The sequence below is a fragment of the Camelus dromedarius genome, chromosome 14 (assembly GCF_036321535.1).
Source record: "Camelus dromedarius isolate mCamDro1 chromosome 14, mCamDro1.pat, whole genome shotgun sequence".
In the NCBI taxonomy this organism is placed as follows: Eukaryota; Metazoa; Chordata; class Mammalia; order Artiodactyla; family Camelidae; genus Camelus; species Camelus dromedarius.
The window spans coordinates 25,808,228-25,827,968 of NC_087449.1; the positions used below are offsets into that span (position 1 = coordinate 25,808,228).

Below are 19,741 nucleotides of genomic sequence, written 5' to 3' on the forward strand. Positions count from 1 at the left end.
TTTCTAGGAACGTTAACACATGGATGGATTCCTGTACCCATCACCACAGTCAGAATACAGAACCGTTCTATCACTCCTCAAAATCTCCCTTGTTGCTACTTCCTTTATAGTCACACCCTCCGAGGTTCTCTTTTGATATGTTAAAGAGGAAAGAAAGGAGTTAGGATCTGAAGATGAAGAGGGTCAGAGATTTTCTTGGGGCTTGTCTGTTCTTGCAGAGAATTACTCTGAGGCATAGAGTAGAGGGAATGGTCAGAAATTTTTTTTTTTTTCAAATTTACTGTGCTAGGTAGAATTCCCAGATGAGTTACGTCTGTTACCTCGTTTAATTCTCAAGAGCACCGAAATAGCTATTATTATTGACAAATTATAAAACTGGGGACACTCAGTCTCAGAGAGGTTAGGCAATTTGCCCATAATCACACAGCCAGCAGGAGCTGGAGCCCGGATTACACTCTGCCTGTCTTTTCCAAAGCTCACTCTGTTCTCTACATCATTTGACTCTGCATATTGAGGAAGGCACTAAAGGAGATTCCCGCTTGCTCGTGTGGAGGTTAGACATCAAGAAAAGTTTCAAAAAGCTTCTGCTACCAGAATCATTCACATTACTCAAGACTCCAGAACCAAGACTAGACTACCCCAGGGGGTTAGAGTAGCCATCATTTGCTTAGTTCACTAAAGATGGACATAAAGATAGCTATTCCTTTTAAATAGAAAAAAGAATCATGATGAAATCCAGTAATAGGAAAGCATATTTAAAAGTCTCTTCCTTTAATAAAGATGCACGTACAAGCCACCGCATAGGGAACCCATTCTCCCTTTCTAATGTTATCAATGCAGTCGAAGGAGTTGATAGATTTTTATTTTGATTATTGTTTGTTTGTTTTAGGGGAAGGTAATTAAGTTTATTTGTGTATTTATTTATTTTAATTTTTTTTTTTAATGGAGGTACTGGGGATTGAACTCAGGACCTTGTGCATGCTAAGCACACACACTACCACTGAGCTATACCTTCCCCTTATTTTGATTATTAAAAGGTAATTCAAAAAAAACCAAACCCAAAAGGCAGCTCGTATAAAACAAAAGCAAAGGTCAACAGAACGCTGGACTGCAGTGCAGGTGAAAATGTGTAAGAGGAGGAAATCCTACACACCATTCTCACCATCTTTCATCTCAGCTGAATGGCAGCCTTGTGCTGCCTCCCTTTCTTAAGAGCAGCTGTCAGATAGAAACACGTGTTCACAGGGAAAAAGTCAGAAAGTCCACGGCTCTGAGCTGGCCCCCTCCCTTCACACCCGGCATGGGCGCGCACGCACATCCTAGACGGCACGGTGGCCGCCGCCCGGCCGCCCGCCCTGCTTACCTGGCTCCACTTCATGCCACCCGCTGGACTGACTCCCGCTCCCCGGGGAGCGCCCTTGGCCCGTGTAAAATGGCTCTTCACCAGGACTGTCCATTTCATCCTCCACAGACTTGAGGCGCTTTGTGGAGCTGGAATGACAAACGGGTACGTGTTTAAAAGCCATCCAAACCACCTTTCTCCTGGCTGACAGCAAGCCAAGGGAGGAAGCAACTGGACAACTCGGCGGCGTTCTAGGACTCTCTCTAGGCTCCTGCTCAGTCGGGTGAGTCACTGGATGTGGAACAAAATCTTGGGTCTGAGTTGCTCCAAGCGTCTGGGTTTGATTTTTGTTGTCACTCAAGTTGCTGCCGCCGCCACATCCTGTTCCTTGTTCCTCTGAGGAACTGGTGGCTGGCTCCTGCCCCTGCCTCCACCTGGAAGAGCGGGTACAGTTTGTATCTCCTCAGGTGGTGGCTGGGCGTAGCAATCAGCAGTGTCCCCACACATCCATTCAGCCCCTTCTCCCCAGGAAGGGGAGAAATCAGGGCGCATGGCCCTCGAAGGAGAGCCTGGGTTGCCATTTGTTTTTTTCCCACTTACATCTGTTCACTGAAAAAAATATTTCTTGCACAGTGACAACAGGCCAGGTACTGATCTAGGCACTAGAGATAAAACAGTGAGCAAAGGAGATAAAAACAGAAGCAAGGAGTACACTTCCTTGTGAGAACAGGGCACATGGAAAAAAGAGTAACCCCGTGACTTTTATGCCCTTCCTCTACACAGAAACAACCAAAACAAAGTTCTATGCCGTCGGGGTGTGGAGTGTTTAGTTTTGGAGAGGTATGGTTGAGAAATATCCGGAATGTGTTCCATTTCCTTCAGTTAAAGGTCTGAATATTTTTCTCCCAACCTGAGTCTGCAGGAGTCACGAAATGCTACACGTTGCGAACGTCGTTCTAACTGTGCTCACTGATCGTCACTAACATACCAGTAGGGGCGGACTTCGTGCCTTGTTGGGAGATCCCTTCCTCACATGTCAGGGCACAGAATTTTAACATGTGTTCATTCATCAAACATTCACTGTGCACCTCCCCCACACGCCGAGTGCCATGCCTAACGCTGGGACACTGAAATGAATCAGACATAATCCCCTGTCTCTGCGGGGTTTACGAGCCCGTGGTTGAAGACAGAGAGGTGAACAAAATCATGCAAAAGAGAAACATAGGTATGATGATGGAACCACACAGACGTTACAGTGGGTTCCTCGATCGAGGAAGGAAACGAAACACTGGGGAGGTCACGAAAGGCTTCCCAGAGGAGACGGTTCCTGAGCTGCCTGTAAGAGGGAGTGTCAGGAGACAGGGCAGAAAGAAGGACAAGACAAGAGGCAGGCTGTTGCTCCGCTCAGGCGGCCATTCTGGATTTGAAAATGTTGAATGACTTCTTTACCAACTGGCAAAGTGCCATGGTCTTAAGCCCCTTAAGTTTCCCCCAACCTTGCCACCTCATCTTTGCCCCAGGACAGCCTTATGATCCAGAACCTAAAGGGTTAAGGTGTGGCCCATCAGGGGCATTCCAGGACTCAGCACCGGGGCAGGACAGGGTCTGTCCTAACTGGTATGCTCATGTCACACGGGTCACCGGCTATTTTGAACACCACTCCAGGAGGAAGGTACATTATCAGGCAGAAACAGCACCACGAGTGGAGTGTGACAGGCAGAGAACTGCCAGGTGTTTGCTGCGGCTGAAGTGGGAGGCGGGGCACAGCAAAAGAAGGGGGCGGAGGGTACGGAAGACACTGTGTGTCTGGACTTCATCCTACGAGCGGTGGAGACTCCCTGAAAAAGTCTAAATGGGGAGTGACACCAGCATCGTGTTTCAGAAAGGTCACTCTTGGCGGGGTGGGGCCTAGCTCAGGGGTAGAGTGCATGCCTAGCATGCACAAGGTCCTGGGCTCAAGCCCCAGCACCTCCATCAAATAAATAGATGAATAAACCAGATTACCTCACCCTGCCAAAAGAAAACAACCACAAAAAACCCCAGAAAGGTCACTCTGGTAGTTGTACAGATGATGGTTTTTGAAAAGCACAGGGAAAAGAAGGGGATGGAACCTAGAGGCAGGGAAAGAGCGAAGAGGCTACTGTAGCAATCCAAGTGAAAAAATGTGGAGGGCCCAATTTAAGGCACAAAATTCTAGTCCAGGCTTCTTAGCCTCTAAGTTCTAATTGTCATTAGAGCCAGACCACAGGAAAGCAACATACTTGGAGCATGCTAGCTTAGCACCCAAAGGAAGAGCCTTTAATAGCTTATTTAATGTTCTTTGCTTGTCTTTGTTCAATGAAAAAGAGCCACTCAAAGAACTTTTCTGTGTTTTATGTAAAACTACATCTAACAGAAGTCTTTTATAAAAGGATATACACAAAAAACTTCTCCTAATACATGAAACCAGAAAAAAATATGGTTTCTGTAAATGAATTTCAATTGTTTCCTTTTATGAGTGCTTCCCCTTCTCGCCTTGGCAACCAGGAATCTCAGGGCTAAATGTAAGGCCTAACTCTTGGTTCATGTTCCTGATAGAACAATTTCTCTCATCTTTTCAAATGGTTTCTGGACTCTCTTTCTGTATTTAATATTACCTGTGGTGCTTTTAAATTGAAAGCCACTTAAAATAATTGGGGAAGTTGGGAGAATACAAATTGGGAACAAACTAAATGTTTCCCTTATGTTTCCGGGCAAATGAAAGGCAAGACCCACATATTCTGATAGGACTGTGAGCTCTGTGGGGAAAGACACTATTGGCTGCTTTGTTTTAAATCTCTAGTGCCTATCACAGTGTCTGCCTAACAGCAGATGCTCAAAAACTGCTGAATTGGGCTCTAGATTTAGAAACAGTCATGTGAGTACTCACGACAAGGGTTTGCCCAATGAGATCCCACCCAAAAGGCCAACAAATCGCCCATCATTCTCCTATTATTGATATTTTTCTGAGTTTCTCAAGCTTTCGATTTCCCCAGTGTCCTCTAATAAAGTGCAAATCCCCCTACAGTTATTAAATCCTAAAGGTGGAAGGGTCTGTAGATGTTATTAGCTGACCTCTGAGTCTGAAAGCAAGGATTGTCAGGGGTTGATGCAGGACCCATGTTCCCAGGATGAAGACCTCACCCAGGAGGGGCGGGTGGAGGGCTTCCAACACAAAGTTTCCTGACTTCACAGACTTGACAGTTGGTTTATCTTGATGAAGTTCTTTGGGATAAAAAAGTACATTTTATCCCAATTTTTACACTACCCCTTCTATGATTTTGGAGGTGTTTACTATGAAGGGACAGAACCTACAGTTAATGCCTATCAATCTTCTTTATTTTTTAACATTTAGAAATGAATCGGTCATTAATTTTGGTTTCTTGCTGTTGACTTTCTAACACACTGATTCTATTCTCCCAGAAACATTTGAAGAACACAGGAAAAGTACCAGTAAAGATCTGTACACAAGAGGGAGGACAAATACCCCTCTGAGCAGTGACACACCATCTCTTCTTGTGTGTGGAATTTGTTCTTTTGTTCCTAGCAATTCAACCCAGAAATTAAGGTAAGACCATGACCTTCATTCCAAATATTTGCTGAATTCCTACTATGTGCAAAGCCTAGAATCCACAAAACTGTAAAATGCCTCTTTCCTGAGCGTTCCTACTATCTGAACTGAAAATTCCCGTTTTCTTGTCAGTCTCTACTGAGAGATTTCAAAGCTCCTATTACCTGACTTTACTTCCACAGTGCCTAGGACAATATCCCTGGGACTTAATAAATATTTGTAGCTGAGCTGGAAGAGCTAGACACTGTCCTCTAAGGGACGTAGAGATGGGGAGGCAGGACCAGTACAGACATCAAAGATAATAATAATCATTCAAGATTGCAAATGCTAAGTGTCCGGGAAAAGTAGAGATGCCTGATTTTCCTTTCTGGGGGCTTCCTGTTCTGTTGTTTCCTTACTGAAAAGAGTGAGCCCCATTCCTCAGAGGAGTCAGTGTGAAAATAGCATGGTTTTAAAGTTCCAACAGACCTGAGTCTGAGTGTAGACTCTGCTATTTACTTGGTCTGTGACCCTGGGTGAGTTGCTTAACTTCTCCGAGCTCTGGGCTGACCCACTGTTACAAGGCTGTATCGTAATATTAACTCCTATCAGGCATGCAAAGCACCTAATACAGTGCCTGCCACAAAGCAGGTGACCAATTAATATTGGCACAGCATGAACAAATATTGATTGGTGGATGAACTTTTCTATATGTAAATCGGGGGTAGTCTTCTGGGCACATTTCCTAAACTGTACACAGCTAATTCTGCTGGGTCTATAGATTTAAAGAATAATTTTAAAAGAATCATCTTAGGAGAGCCTAATGAGAGCAAAACAAACATATTACCAGGTTATTAACTTCTGATGCTGTTTATAATTAGCTCCTTATCAGGGTTAGTTATTTGCGGAATATGGGAATGACACGAGCCTTTTAAATAACATTAAAAACCACATTTCCACATAGAGAGTCATGACCGAAAAAACAACAAAACAGCTGGAGAAGTCGAGAAGATGTTTGGGATGTCCATGGCACATGAGCAGCACACGTATGAAAAACAAACAGCCCACCAACTTTTATATTAATCACTGACCACAAGTACTTGTAAAGCTTTTTCATGCTGACTGAGTGTAGTGACGGTGTTTCTTCCATCAGCAAACACTCAAAATCTTCAAAATGTATTAACACCCAAATGTGTTTTCACGGTCTTGTTCTTTTTATTATAAATGGGTTTTTTTGGTGGTTTTTTTTGTTTGTTTGCTTTTTTCGACTGGAAACTTTTTTTTTCTTCCTGGAGGAGCTGATGCCACAGTGAACTAAGGGGAACGTTTAAACAACGTGAAAGATGATGGTAGGATTTGGTGGTTATGTTTAGGGAATGACCGTATTTCTTTAACTGTCTTCAAGGTATTGATGATGACTAAGCTGGTTTTTTTTTTAAAGTAATGATAGTTAAAACATATGAAGTCAAGGTAAGAATGAGTCTCTCCCAAGGAAAATTTCTATCATCTGGCCATTGTTTGAAATCCTAAAACTCCAGCACTTGCTTTAGGAGGAATATACCTTCGTCAAACGTTTTTCTGCAAAGTACACAAACATTAAAGATTGTTCTGCGCCATTCTTTTCTTTGTTGTCACAGTCCAGTGCTAAAGCCAATTTGTAAAAGAATACTGTGGGTTTAATGCCTAATCCTTTCCCCTCTGGTACAGGTTATCTAGAGACAACACGATCTTGCAAAATGCTTCATTTTGATTTTGGCTTTGTGACCTCAAGGGAATCAAGAACCCTGGAATCATTATCTGGTTGTGTTCTTTGAGCTTTGCTTTTTTAAAGGTCTCCCATGCAGCAGTGTTTCTGATCTGGCCCCACGCTGCTGTCGGACTGCAGTCGCTTTTATAGCCTCATACCAGGATAGCAAGTAGGTTTCATCTCTCAGGGCACCTCCAGTAGACTGGATTTTGAGACCTTTTAGGGCTCAGTAGGAAAAGAGCTGGGACTAAGTGGTAATTAATGTCTGCTGTGGGCATGCGGACTGGGCTGATGTCACCAGTGTCAACTTTCTGCAAAACAAGCCAAAACACACACCCTTTCCCCTAGTAGAGCTTTGCCCTTAATTTCCGGAGAACATGCTGTGTTCATCACCTATCCTTCTCCGGCCTTTGCTCTTGTCTTCACCCCGCCCAGAATGCCATGCCTTCACCTTCCATCTCGCCAGCCCTCACCACCGCTTACAGCTTACGGCTCAGCACAAGTCATTCTTTTTGGATAAAGCTTTCTTTAATTATTTTCAGCCTGTGTCACACAATTTTTTACTGACTGGTGTGTGTGTGTGTGTGTGTGTGTGTGTGTATACACATATGCATGCTGCATGTGTGTTTGCTTTCTCTCTCCAGTGAGACTGAAAATCTGTTGGGGCTGAACCCACTTCTAAGTGTCTTCTGCTACTACAGGCACACTGCTAAGTGTCTAACAGGCCCAGGGTTAGTCAAGGTGTATAACTACGCAGCATGACCTCTTTAAGAGCCACCCATCAATTACCTGGTAGAGGATGTGCTGGGTAAAGACCTCCTCATTGCTCCCGGACTCATGCTGTAGTATGAAGAACTTTCTAAATCTGAGAGAGAAAAATTTGGGCCAGTTCCTGCAGCTATTGGTGCTGGAATTAAAAGAAGAAGAAGAAGAAGAAACATCAGGTTAAGTTCTGTGAATAAAAGAACAGTGAGAGCATATTTCAGAGTTGCATTAAACACGTTTCATTTTCCAATTTATGTGGCAAGTTTCTCCAAAATACCCAGTAACGAACTCTGACCTTAAAACAATATTGACAATAAAAATCACCTACATCAGAAGGACATATTTTAAAATAATGCACCTTTCACGGTTTCTCTTTTTTGTAATGGTAAATTGTCACCAAGGCTGCAACATTCCTGGATGCTTGAGGCAAAAAAGACCTCCACCTTTTGGTCTGAAACTTTTCTTGAATGACCAACCAGAACACTCCCCGGGATTTTCCAACTTTATCTGATCCCGACAGCTTCCATTCATCTGTATTTTAGAATTAGTTCTGAACTGCAAATTCATCTTTCTAGGCTACCTAATCCCAATTTCTTACGATGAGAAATGTGTGATTTCTCCTTACTCCAAAGCACCTCAGCACCCTGCATACATCATCGCTTTAAAATTTGTCCCACCTTCTAATTTAAGGCAGGGTTCTCAAATCACGGTCCCTGAGCCATAGTTTTTGTAGGTAAAGTTGTACTCGAGTAGCCACACCCCTTCATTTACATCTTGTCTCTGCTTCCACACTACTACGGGAGCAGAGACAAGCAGCTGTGACAGGGACCATATGGTTCACAAAGCAGAAAACAGTTATATAGAAGGATTTGCCGGCCTCTGATTTAAGGGATGGTTAAAAATAACTTTAACTACATGTGATTTTCAGAGCTGACCTTTGCACGAGATGTGATTCTCTGTACTTTTTATGTCCTGGAGCCTCTGGAGAGACCTTGTTTACAGGAGGAGCTTAATAAATATTTTTGAATGAATAAATAACATCTATCAATCTTAGGAAATAATTCTGGGTAAAATTAGTGGTGCAACTATATAAGTGTAAATAATCTGCTCTTTTGAAAGACTATACAAAGGGGGGAGCAACAGATGCATATTTTACTGCAGTGAGGCATTAGTTTGAGAGTTTTAAGCCCATATAAGTGGATATCTAAATAAATTAAGTAGAGGCTCATCTCCATAAGAAGAAAGGATAATTAGAAAAATCATGAACCAGGGACTTTCATTCTTCCAACAAATGATTACTGAGAGTCTGCTAGTGCCAAAAATTGTGCTGTGTAAGGAAGGCACTTAGATGAATGACATGGTCCCTACCCTGAAGCAGCTCTCAAGGGTTAGGCTGACAGGTTAATTTCAATACAGTCTGATAAGCCCTTTGCTAGAGTTATTCCTAAATTGATATGCCGCACAGAAGCGGTTACCTAGCCCAGCTGAGGGATAAGAGGTTCAAGGGAGTAAAAAGGCCTCGGCAAATGTGATGTCTGGGAAGAATGTTAAAAGGACATGTAGGAATTACCCAACTGAGAGGGATGGAGGTATTCTAGGTAGAGGGAACAGCATTTATAATGGTGAGGGAACAGCATTTATAAAGGTAAGAGAACATGAAATGTGGACTGGATTTCTGATAACGTGGTATGATGTAGTATACAACATATGGGGGAAGTAGGAGATTTAAAGTCAGGTCACGAAGGGTCACATAGGTTCGAGGCACATGAATTTGCATTCAGCAGATTCCCAAGTTTATAAGCTACTAAAGCACTTATCACACTCCACTATATATTCCCAAGTTTATAAGCTACTAAAGCACTTATCACACTCCACTATATATTCCCAAGTTTATAAGCTACTAAAGCACTTATCACACTCCACTATAACTGGGGACTGCTGGGGTTACATCACCGGCATCTGACACCAGGAGGCAGTCAGTAAGCATTGGTAAAATGGAACTGATTGTTCATCAAAGGAGAATCAACAAAGTGTAGGAATGCTATCATCAAATTTGCATTTATAAGCGAGACACACCACCTGTCAAGAGGGTAGGTATGGTTTGGGGAGTGGTGGCAGTTGAAGAGTATTATCAGTAAAACCATGGAGGCCAGTGGAGTCATTTAAATAAGAGAAGATGGGGGTGTGGTCTAAATTCAAGGGATAGAAAGGAGGAGCCTGGTGATAGCTATTTGGGAGTGAGAATTGAGAAAATGTATTGACTTCTTGCGTGTGGTAATAATGGAAGAGGAGGGGCATGGGCTAATTCCCAGGATGACTGCTTGGGAAACTGGGCGAATTGTGAAACCATCATAAAACTGAGGAATCAAGAAAAAGTATGTGGGGACACAGCAATGTCTAAAACAAACACTCAGTTGTCTGAACCTTAATCACAGCCATCACTATATAAAAACAGTCACTGCTAAGAAAGAGAAGACTCTGAAATTCACATATACCTTTTGAAATTCAAACACATCTCTCACTCATGGGCTCGGATGAAGGCCTTTACTTCAAAAACAAACGGTTAGGCTTGACAGTCAGTGTAAACAGAGTTCTCATTAATAATTTTGCTAGTTGTTCCCTAACTTTTTATATTAAGTTTATTAGCCTAATTTCCCCCTTTGATTTCATAACACCTAATGTATGAAACAGGCCATGGGTCAGGGAGATTGCTCAACTGTGGGCCTGGATCGACCATTATCCCTCTTAGCAGCCTGGCATATAATTAGTCCTAATGTCTGTGCCTTCATGGAGCTCAGAGTCACACCTCTCGTCAACGAGAGGAAAGGGAAAGGCTAGCCGGTGTCATGGGTCTGGCTTTAGATTTTCTTCACAAGTTTCGGGATGGAACACGATGGAAACTGCATGACCCCACCCTCCCTCTTGGAAGGGAAGACACAGCAAGACGCGAGGAGATGGACTTGGCTGGACTGAGAGAAGTCTGCGGCCTTCGGCCTAGCGGTGAACATCCAGCTGCTCTTACGTTGAGCGCTTTATCGTGCTTTACCCTGGAAAATGCCTTTCACCTTGCTTATATTTTTTAAATATCCAGGGAGCCAGAATAGGCGAAGGAAGAAAAATACATGTGTGCATGCGGGGAGCCCACCTCTCAGAGAGAATAAAAAAATAATCACGCTCACAGAAACGCTCCTTAGCTTGCCCGTGCACTTCCTTCCCGTGAGCCACCTAGTCCACTGGCGCTGCGACCTCAGCAGCAGATCTGGCCTGGCAGCCAGCGTGGGATGCTTCCCACCGTGTCTGCTGGCTTTCTGGTGAGTCACACTAGGGCTTGGCAAGCTGATTGTGTGTCTTGAATTTTAAAACCCCACTGAATTCCTGATGTGAGAATGGGTTTCACACCTGGGTTAAATAATCCTAAGAACACACAGATCCAAATTCTGCCGCCTTCAAAAGAGTCTGCTAGGAAACACCGCCCGGGACTGTCTGCGTGTACGTTTCGTGCGAATGTCAGCTTAGAGGAGTGGATTTGGGTTCAGGGATGCTGTGACAGCCAAAGGGGAAGCCTCCTATCTGAGGGTAGGCGTCATAGCAAAGAGTCCTAGCAGTGGGTTGGGTATGCCCAGTGGCTCAAATCTGGAGAACAGGAAGAAGCCTCAATAGGTAACTAAGAACCCAAAAGGCGGGCTTCAGCAGGCTTTTCTCAGTCCTGTGGAGCCGTGTTTTAAAAAGCACTTTATTTGTTATATCTAACTTAAGCCTCAAAACAATCTTTTCAGGAAAGTACATCTTCGAGGTAAGGAGAACTAAGCCCCGGAATGAGATTAAATCATTCGTCCTCGATCACAGAATGGAGAGAAAGGGGGAGAGCCAGGGTTAAAATCCAAGGACGTCTGACCTCAAAACCTGTGCTTTTTCCAGCGCAGCACTCTGACTTTCACGTACAATATTGGCCTTCAACTTGAGATGATAAAAAGGTATACAGGACTTCTGTCCCCGTAGGGTTTACAGTCTTGCAGAATCATAAAGTAATACCTGAATATCTAATGCAATGCTGCGTGTGTTCAATCTCACAGGAGAAATGCAAAGAATGTGTTAGGAAAGTTCAAAGGAGTAATAGATCCCACAGGCTTGTGGGATCAGAAAAAGGGTTGACTCCAGGAAGAGTGGGTGCTTAAGCTGAGCCTTCAAGGCTGGTTAGGATTTAAAGGGGCACAGAAAGAAAAGAGGAGAGAGTTTCTAAGCAAATGACAGAGTATGTATGTAAGCCTGGGGGTATGAGGGAAGTGAGAGATCTGCGGAGTCCAGGACAGTTTCTTTCTTTCTTTTTTTTTTAATGTTTTATTTATTTTATATATATATATATATATATATATATATATATATATATATATATATATATGTATATATATATATATGTGTGTGTGTGTATATATATATATATATATATATATATATATATATATATATGTGTGTGTATATATATATATATATATTTTTTTTTTTTTTGGCAGGGGGGAGGTAATCAGGCTTGTTTATTTTCAGAGGAAGTTCTGGGGATTGAACCCAGGACCTCGTGCATGCTAAGCATGCGCTCTACCACTTGAGCTATACCCTCCCCCCAAAGGACGGCTACTGAGTAGGGGGGTGAGCACTGCTGAATCTGAGGAATGTTAATATGACGACAGCATACGGAATGCATGAAAGGGAACTGAGACCCTGGGGGTGGGGAAATCAGTTGGTAGTTAATTCAGGAGCCCTGGTGAGAGGGAACGGAGGCCTAAACCACACTGTCAAGGAAGACAACAGAATTTTCACAATGTGCATCTGTCACCTCTTCCAGGATAGTAAACAGGTACAAAAGATATGTTTCTAATTATACACTGTGAAAGGGCATAAATAAGCAAATGATCACATTATTCTAATGGATATTAAATATCAAAAAGATGTACATAGCAAAATGTGTCTCTGGGCTAATAATGGTATTACGTCCCTTTTGCAAATTAGGGAAATAAAAGTTGTCAAGGGTTAAATGACTTGTCCAGTGCCTGCCTAGGTTGTCACGTTGGGCTTCTGAGGCTATGACTAACTGCCTGCTGGTGTGTTACAGAGATTACTTAGCCACCGCCAATCCAAGGTGGGGATGTCAAGAAAGGAGGGGACCAACCACAACACTTCCTGTCTGTGCCGTAGACAGTGAGACCTGATTTTTCTCCCTTTGTACTTTATCATAGGCTTTATCATTCTTTAGTGATCTCAGACATAAGATTTCCTACCCAGCTAGATTTACTGCAATTTGAGCTCTGTAAAGATAGCCGTCCCAGGGCTTAGAAAAAATGCTGGCCAGGGCCTGGGAGAGAGTGTTTAGAGTCCAGCCCTGCCAATAACCACCTGTGGAATTTGGTTAAGTCACTTAAACTCTTTGGACCTCATAATTCTAATAACAATTATGATAAAAATGAAAACTCACCACCACCACCACCATCACTGCAACGGCCATCACCATCACAACAACGAGGACTAACATTTCTTAAGCATCACTGATGGACAGATCCAGGCTAAGAGCTTTAAGGACCTCATCCTTGAACACCTGGAGGAAGGAATGACTGAGCCACGAGGAGGTTTAGCACCTTTCCCAGACTGTGAAGTCAAAGGGTTATACCAGATGGCCTCTAACCCTGCAGATCCCACAGCCTCTCACATGTTCCCAAACAGCTGATGATCCATAAATATGTTTTGAAGAAGAGTAAACAGTTACCTTCTCCATTTGCACCTCCTCCTCCAAACTTTAAGCAACGCAAGAATGACACTTAGAACCCTGTAATTACACGTCAGTAGTGAGAACTGGCTCCCTGCCTTTCTTAAGCAGTTCTGTGACCACTCCAACTTGAAGTCTTTGTGGACTTGGTTCCACTGAGGAGTTTTTCTCAAAAGGTTAACTTAAGATGTCTCTTAAGATGGTACTTCTAAGTCATTCATCCCCCTCCGCCCGCCCTTCTTTTCCTGTCATGAGTAGAATGTAGTCTTTGTGTCATTTCTTAATAAATGGTTTGCTATTAAGGAATCATTACAGTAATGTGGGCTATTGGAAAAAAGGGGTTACTTTAGTAGCCAACCCTCTTAATGACCTGCTCTTCTGTACACATTAGTAGTTGGATAAGGTTGTGGTTATTGAACTTCTGCCATCCACCAGAGACAACCTGCTCGGGCTTGCATTGTTGGAAAGAGGATGATGGAAAAAAAAAATTTCTATCCAAAATTTCAAACTGCTCTGCCTGGGAGATGACAGCACACTGAGTTTACAACGGGTGCAAAGGGAATCAGCGGGGAGCATGAACTAAATGACCTGTGTGGCCAGCCTCAGGTTAACGGCACCCAGTCTCTAAGAGGCTGCGTCCAGTGGAATCCAATAAATATTTATGGAGCAACTTTAATGTGCCAGGCGCTGCCCCTGATGCTTGAGAGCCATCAGTGGACAAGATGTACAAACACCCTGGCCCTCGTGAGGCTTACATTTTAGAGGTTAACAGTCATAGCTGCCCCTTCCTCAAATTTGCATGGCAACTAAAGAAGATGGAATAATGGAATAGGGACCCCCCCACCAACAGAAAGATTATCAGGGTTTACTACCCCATTTCCAACTAGTAAAATAACTATTAAAAAAAAAAAGAGGGAGAGAGGTCTGTTTCTCTCCAGCTTACATAATCTCACACATGCACTGAGACTTCGGGAACTTGTACTTTAAGACCGGGCAGGGGGTGGAGGCGGGGAGGAGGGAGTCCAACAGCAGCACACAGCTCTATGGGGCCAGCACAATTTAGTGTTGTTCTGCATTCTAGTGGCAAAGATCTTGTAAGAAAGTCCATGTCACTGGCACAAAAGGAGTGAACATGGGAAAATACTTGTTCTTCTTTCTATCAAAGGCGCAGTTGTAAATGCACAATGCTACGAAAACTCAAGCAAATCTGGAATCATCGTTAAAGGGAATTAACTTGGAAGGTAATTTACGGCAAGAAAATTCAACTCCTTTGTTATCTTCCTTTTACCATAATATGCTTCCTGAACACTGCCTATGAGAGAGGGCTTTTAGAAAGAAAAAAATAAGTATAGTAAAATTAACTCATTTTATCAATTTGTGCTCTCAGCCAGAGTTTCCTGACTGTGGCTATGAGGGGCTGTAAAACTGATGAATTTGCATGGAAAAAGAAACCAGTGTAAGTAATTTGTGTAAGAGGGAACAGGGACATAGACTGCTATAACTCAGACACCCTGCAGATAGCAGACTGCTGCAGCGTGAGCAGTTATGGGTTAGAAAAATGACCACACTGCAGTCAGTCTGACTTGAATGGAAATCAATCCTAAAGGTACTTTCTCTGCAGCTTCTACGCCACGGTCTTCGGCGACTCCTTTGCCAAGCAGATTTCTGGTCTGTAAACCGTGTGCTGATCTCCTTTCCCACCCTTCCTTTCTGAAAGGTCTGACCCAATGCAGGCAGGCTAGGAGTATGTTTTTCCAGAATGGGACACAAAAGAAAGGCACTGAACTAAAGCAAGGGTTTCCCTCTATGTGAAAATGAACTCCCCTGTTACTAGAAGACTGAAGCAACGCTTTTCATGAAATGTAGTATTAGGTGCGAAAAGCCAGCAGAATTTTTAACCCCGTCAAAGGCATCTGCTAACATCTTCACACACTCACGTTTGGAGGACACAGAGTGAGGAAAATGCGTGTTTCTGGTGGCAGAGGAGGTAAATAGAAGAATTTTTATTTCTAAAAAATGCTTTCCTTTTACTAAAGTAGGAACCATTCACTGATACCCTCTTTCTCCCCACTCTGACCTTTGAAGATGGTTTATCTCTGATAGATAGTTATTGTGAGTTCAACTTGTAAATAAAGTGCATTCATTCCGGCACTTTATTGCCATAAAGCCCAGTCCTGGATCTCAATAAACTTACATATCTACTCCATAAAGGAAGGAACTGTCTCCTTACTTCTGTATTCTCCTCAGCACACAGTGAAGAATGCTTCACATATTACACATGCAGCAAAAATTTACTGTATTGAACCAAGATGATACGAGCTTATTAATGAAAAATGGCAAAGAACTAAGTATTTATATTTATATTTATTTATTAGATATGTTAGATATTAAATATATATTTATATATATTTATATTCACTATATTTATCGAGCATTTAGTATGTGCCTGTCAATGGGACAGGTGTTCTACCTGAATTACCTCATTTCATCCTTGCGTGGGGACATGGAATGCGTATTTCTATTATTCTTATTTACAAGTGAGAAAGTGAGCTGTGAGGGTAAGTAAGACCATTAGGATCACACAGCTAACCCTGTGACAGACGTCTGTAGACACCTGCCTGAAGAAACAGATGAAAACACATTTCTAGTCTTTCCTTCATCATGGGTTACTGGGGAGATGAACTCAATATGATTTAAATAGAAAAAAAATTTATCACCAATCACTTAACTGGCCAAAAGTCTATTTCAGCATCCTCCTTCTCACTTCTTTGTTTTCATAGGTCTTTAGAGTTTCGAGTGTCAGGCAGAGTGTCACTGGATGAAGGGCCTGACACCTGGTCCAGCAGAGCAACCCACGGCGGGGTGAGCAGTGCCAACGGACCTCCTGCATTAGTGGCTTATGCCTTTGAGACTGAAATTGATTTTCTGCATTTTACAGCATCATCTCGTCTTAGCGTTTGGTTGAGGTCAAATGTGGTACCCGTTTAGTATCTGATACAGCTTCAGCCATGGGATTAAGTCTTCCCTGACAGAGGATGGATTTGATGGCCTAAGAGGTCTTTTCACCACAGTGATCTATAAACTGGGGAAGGGCTTCTACCCTGAAGCCCCTTAACCAAGAGTGCGCTGGGACTATCGGACCATGAGCTAGTAGGAAACCAAACTGTGTCAACAGAGTCCCATCCCAACAACCTACAAATCCAGTTGTCTACAGTAACAGTTCTCATTAATTTCACCAAGAACTGTTTGATTTTCTTCCTCCCCCGTATATTGAAAAATCCTGGGTGCTAATTTGCACTCATATCAATCACATACTGGATTAACTCTCTTCTAGTAGTTGACCTAATATGTGGCTTTGCTGAGTGTGAACCCTACCATTCTCGTCCTACACATGCCTACAGGGTCATCAGCAATAGTCTTTGTAACCCGCAAGACTTAGCTAGGACAATATATTCCAGCCAGAATCTCAGTAATATCTGCAGTATTACTGTGGGGCAGGACAGGATTTCTGTCAGGTTTTTGGAAACCCACCCCCCCCAAAAAATGTCTTTTAGTTTCCCAGTGCTACCTATTGGGTATGAATATCTGTTCTTTAAAAATTGAGGCTTATGAGTACATAAATAAAGATTTACTAAAAACCACATTGGCAGTAATGACCTTCAGCATGATGGAATTTTTATGTCTATAATTTAAGAGAAAGAAAACAATTTCAAATACTCTAGAACTAAAAACTTAAAACAAAAAAACCTCTGAAAAAATAACCACTGTGTGGCTGGCCACTTAAAAAGTTGTTAACGTGTCAGTGTTGAAGTGAGAATTTTAAAACATCTTGTTACCCATTAGATACTCTGGAAGAGAAATTTCCAGAAAGATGCAGAAGCATAGGCTTTAGCTGCAAACTTGAGGAATAAGAATTTTATGGCTTCCTAAAGCAGATGAATTAGATCTAGTATTGGCACACTCTTATTCTATCGGAACTACTAACTCTGAAGGGGCCACTGGAATGGTCCTTCTAGTAAACTGATTTTTTAGGGCCTGAATTCTAAAATCAGTCCTTCTTAATGTATACACACACACACACACACACACACTCAGCACATAGAGACACAGACACATTTTTAATAAATTTGCTGATAGCGTGGTCAGCTCAAGGATCAGCTCTCAGTCAAAGATGAGGGATGGAGGCTTTGCTCAGTAGTAATCACAGTAATTCCCAGGGTTGAGCACCTACTACATGCCAGACACTTGACACATTCTCCCTTCACCCTTGAAACACTCCTGCAAGCTGTTTCTATCTCCAGCACTCAGACTTAGATCCAGCACACAACTGATATTTAAGAAATCTCTGCTGATCAAATAAATGATGGTTATCAGTCAGGAGAACACAGCTGAGAGGGGTTAAATATTGCCTGAAGTCATGGCAGAGCCGGATGCCCAAGTCTATTTCCTGAACTGTTTTATGACACCATGATGCCATCTTAGATATAGAGTTTATATATTATACACAGAAAGAATTATCCAGAAAAGATGAGAAACAAATGAATATATAAAAAGAGATTATGACAACAAAAGAGTATGTACATCAAGGTGTTATATGGTTTTCTTCTCTCTGAGTCAAATCTTTACATAAAAAAATGAACATAAAAATGTTCACAGTCTGGTAAATTTAGCAGGGGATTCAGCTAAGAAAAGAAAACCAAAGGCCATCTAAATCTTGCCATGAGAACCCTCACTGCCAGCTCTAACCAGGGAGGCTGTAGGAGAAACAGAAAGGGCGGGACCTTCATGCACAGCATTGACTAATGGTTCTCCTGACGTCGTAAGCTCGTTCTGACCGTAGCTCCAATTGCAGCAGACATGGTGGTCAAAACACCACTGCCAGCGCACTCGCCAGACACAAGGCATACGCACATTTCAACTGACAGGTAAGCGTGGGGACACCTTTTACTTTCCGTGGCTCTTTCTCTAGTGGGTGACGAGAAGAGGACGGAAAAAATGTCATGTTTGGCCACACATACTGGGAGCCGGGATTCAGAAGAAACAGTAGTTTGACGAGCATTTCCTACTGCTGCCAGTTCATTCCATTTGTTGCCAGCTTTACTGCCCAAATATTCACCCCAAATATGTCAAGAAAATTAAAAGAAAAAAATTATATAACAGAACATCCTTCTGAACTAATTCAATTTCGGTATTTATTTTGAAAATTTATTGAATTATAGTAGAGGAAACCCACTAACTGAAGCCAGCCAGACTGATATTTTTCTTCCTAAGAGTATGGCAGTATTTATTATTTTCTCTCTCTGAGGGGTTGATTAAAACTAGAAAATAAAACATCTGCAATGTCATAATATATTTAGAATAAGGTGGCTTAGACAGGCAAAGTGAAAGAATACATAGGGCCAATCAGTACGTCCTAGTCCACAACGTGACAGATTTCTCTGGCAAAGCTGCATTTTGGAGCCAGGCATTATGATTTTTTTTTGTAGAGGGATTCCTACTGTTTTGTCTACCACACACCGTACCCTCTCGCTGGCAGAGGTGCCGCTGACTTCCCCAGACAGAAAATGTGTGATGTTCATTTTAAAATTACTACTGGAGCCCACTATTGACCATCTAATTATGCCGAGTTCCATTTATAAACATAGCTAACCACTAAGTTTATGGAGACTTTTTGTGCTGCTTTAATAGGATATTGATCGAGAGCAGAGTTTGAGTGGACTGCCATTGAATTGTGTAATGGCAAACAGAAGGCAAGGTCACAGCCACTGTTCATGTAGGGCTGCAGTCTATTTTTTTAATTATAATCTTTTTGTTTCTTCCTTTAATGCTCAAGCCCAAATGGTTTCTTTCGAAAGAAGAGTTCGGTCAAGAACGTAACCTTATTTTGAAAAATAATCTCCACGCCACTATCCGAGGTGAACCATCAGGCCACTGGTTCAGAAACGCAAGTTTGCGATCTCTTCCACATTAACAAAGATCTAAGTCCCGCAACTATCTAAATGGCACCCCAAAGGACTGGGACACCCGGGATCTCTCAGCCTCGACCACTTTCCTCGCGAGTCCTTCTTTGCAAGAGCATTTTGTCACTTTCAAGCTTGGGCTCACTCCTAACAAAGAGCTTCTTGGTCTCCTTATTGCACCTTGGAGCTGAGTTAGTTCTGTTCTAGGAGCCCCATCGTGTCTGGTTAGAGCACAGCCAATAGTTCCCACTAAACTGCTGGCCTGAAAATCCAAGGGTGTGGAAATAGGTCCCCCAAGGCCCACAAAGGACCTGGAGACCTAAAAATGAAGTTCAAAAATGAACTGCAACTTGGGTCTTCAGGTTGCTTCCGGTGTGAGAATACACGAAGCGTGCATACTTCTAAGGCAGCAAACAGCCACTAGGGTGCCACCTCATGCCAGGCTGAGGCTATGCTGGGCTCCATTCACTCCCACTCTCCATTGACAAACAACTCGGGAATCCTGTAGCCACCCGGCAGCCTCACTTTGTGGCAGAGCCAGGACAATTCAGCTGCTGGATTTTAATAGATTCTGCAGCAACGCACCAGGAACCCAAAATCAGTC

General features: G+C 42.7%; 1 protein-coding gene across 8 annotated transcripts in view; it reads right to left on the minus strand.

Moving 5' to 3' along the window:
- The window catches only part of NFIA (nuclear factor I A), a 534,267-nt gene that overhangs the window by 94,865 nt on the left and 419,661 nt on the right, over positions 1 to 19,741 (minus strand). For all 8 annotated transcript variants that reach the window (XM_064493521.1, XM_064493522.1, XM_064493523.1 and 5 more), the window contains exons 5-6: positions 7,447 to 7,564; positions 1,364 to 1,491 (exon numbers count right to left, since the gene is read on the minus strand). In XM_064493521.1, the coding sequence (XP_064349591.1) occupies positions 1,364 to 1,491; positions 7,447 to 7,564 (246 nt within the window). The remainder of the gene's footprint in view (positions 1 to 1,363; positions 1,492 to 7,446; positions 7,565 to 19,741) is intronic.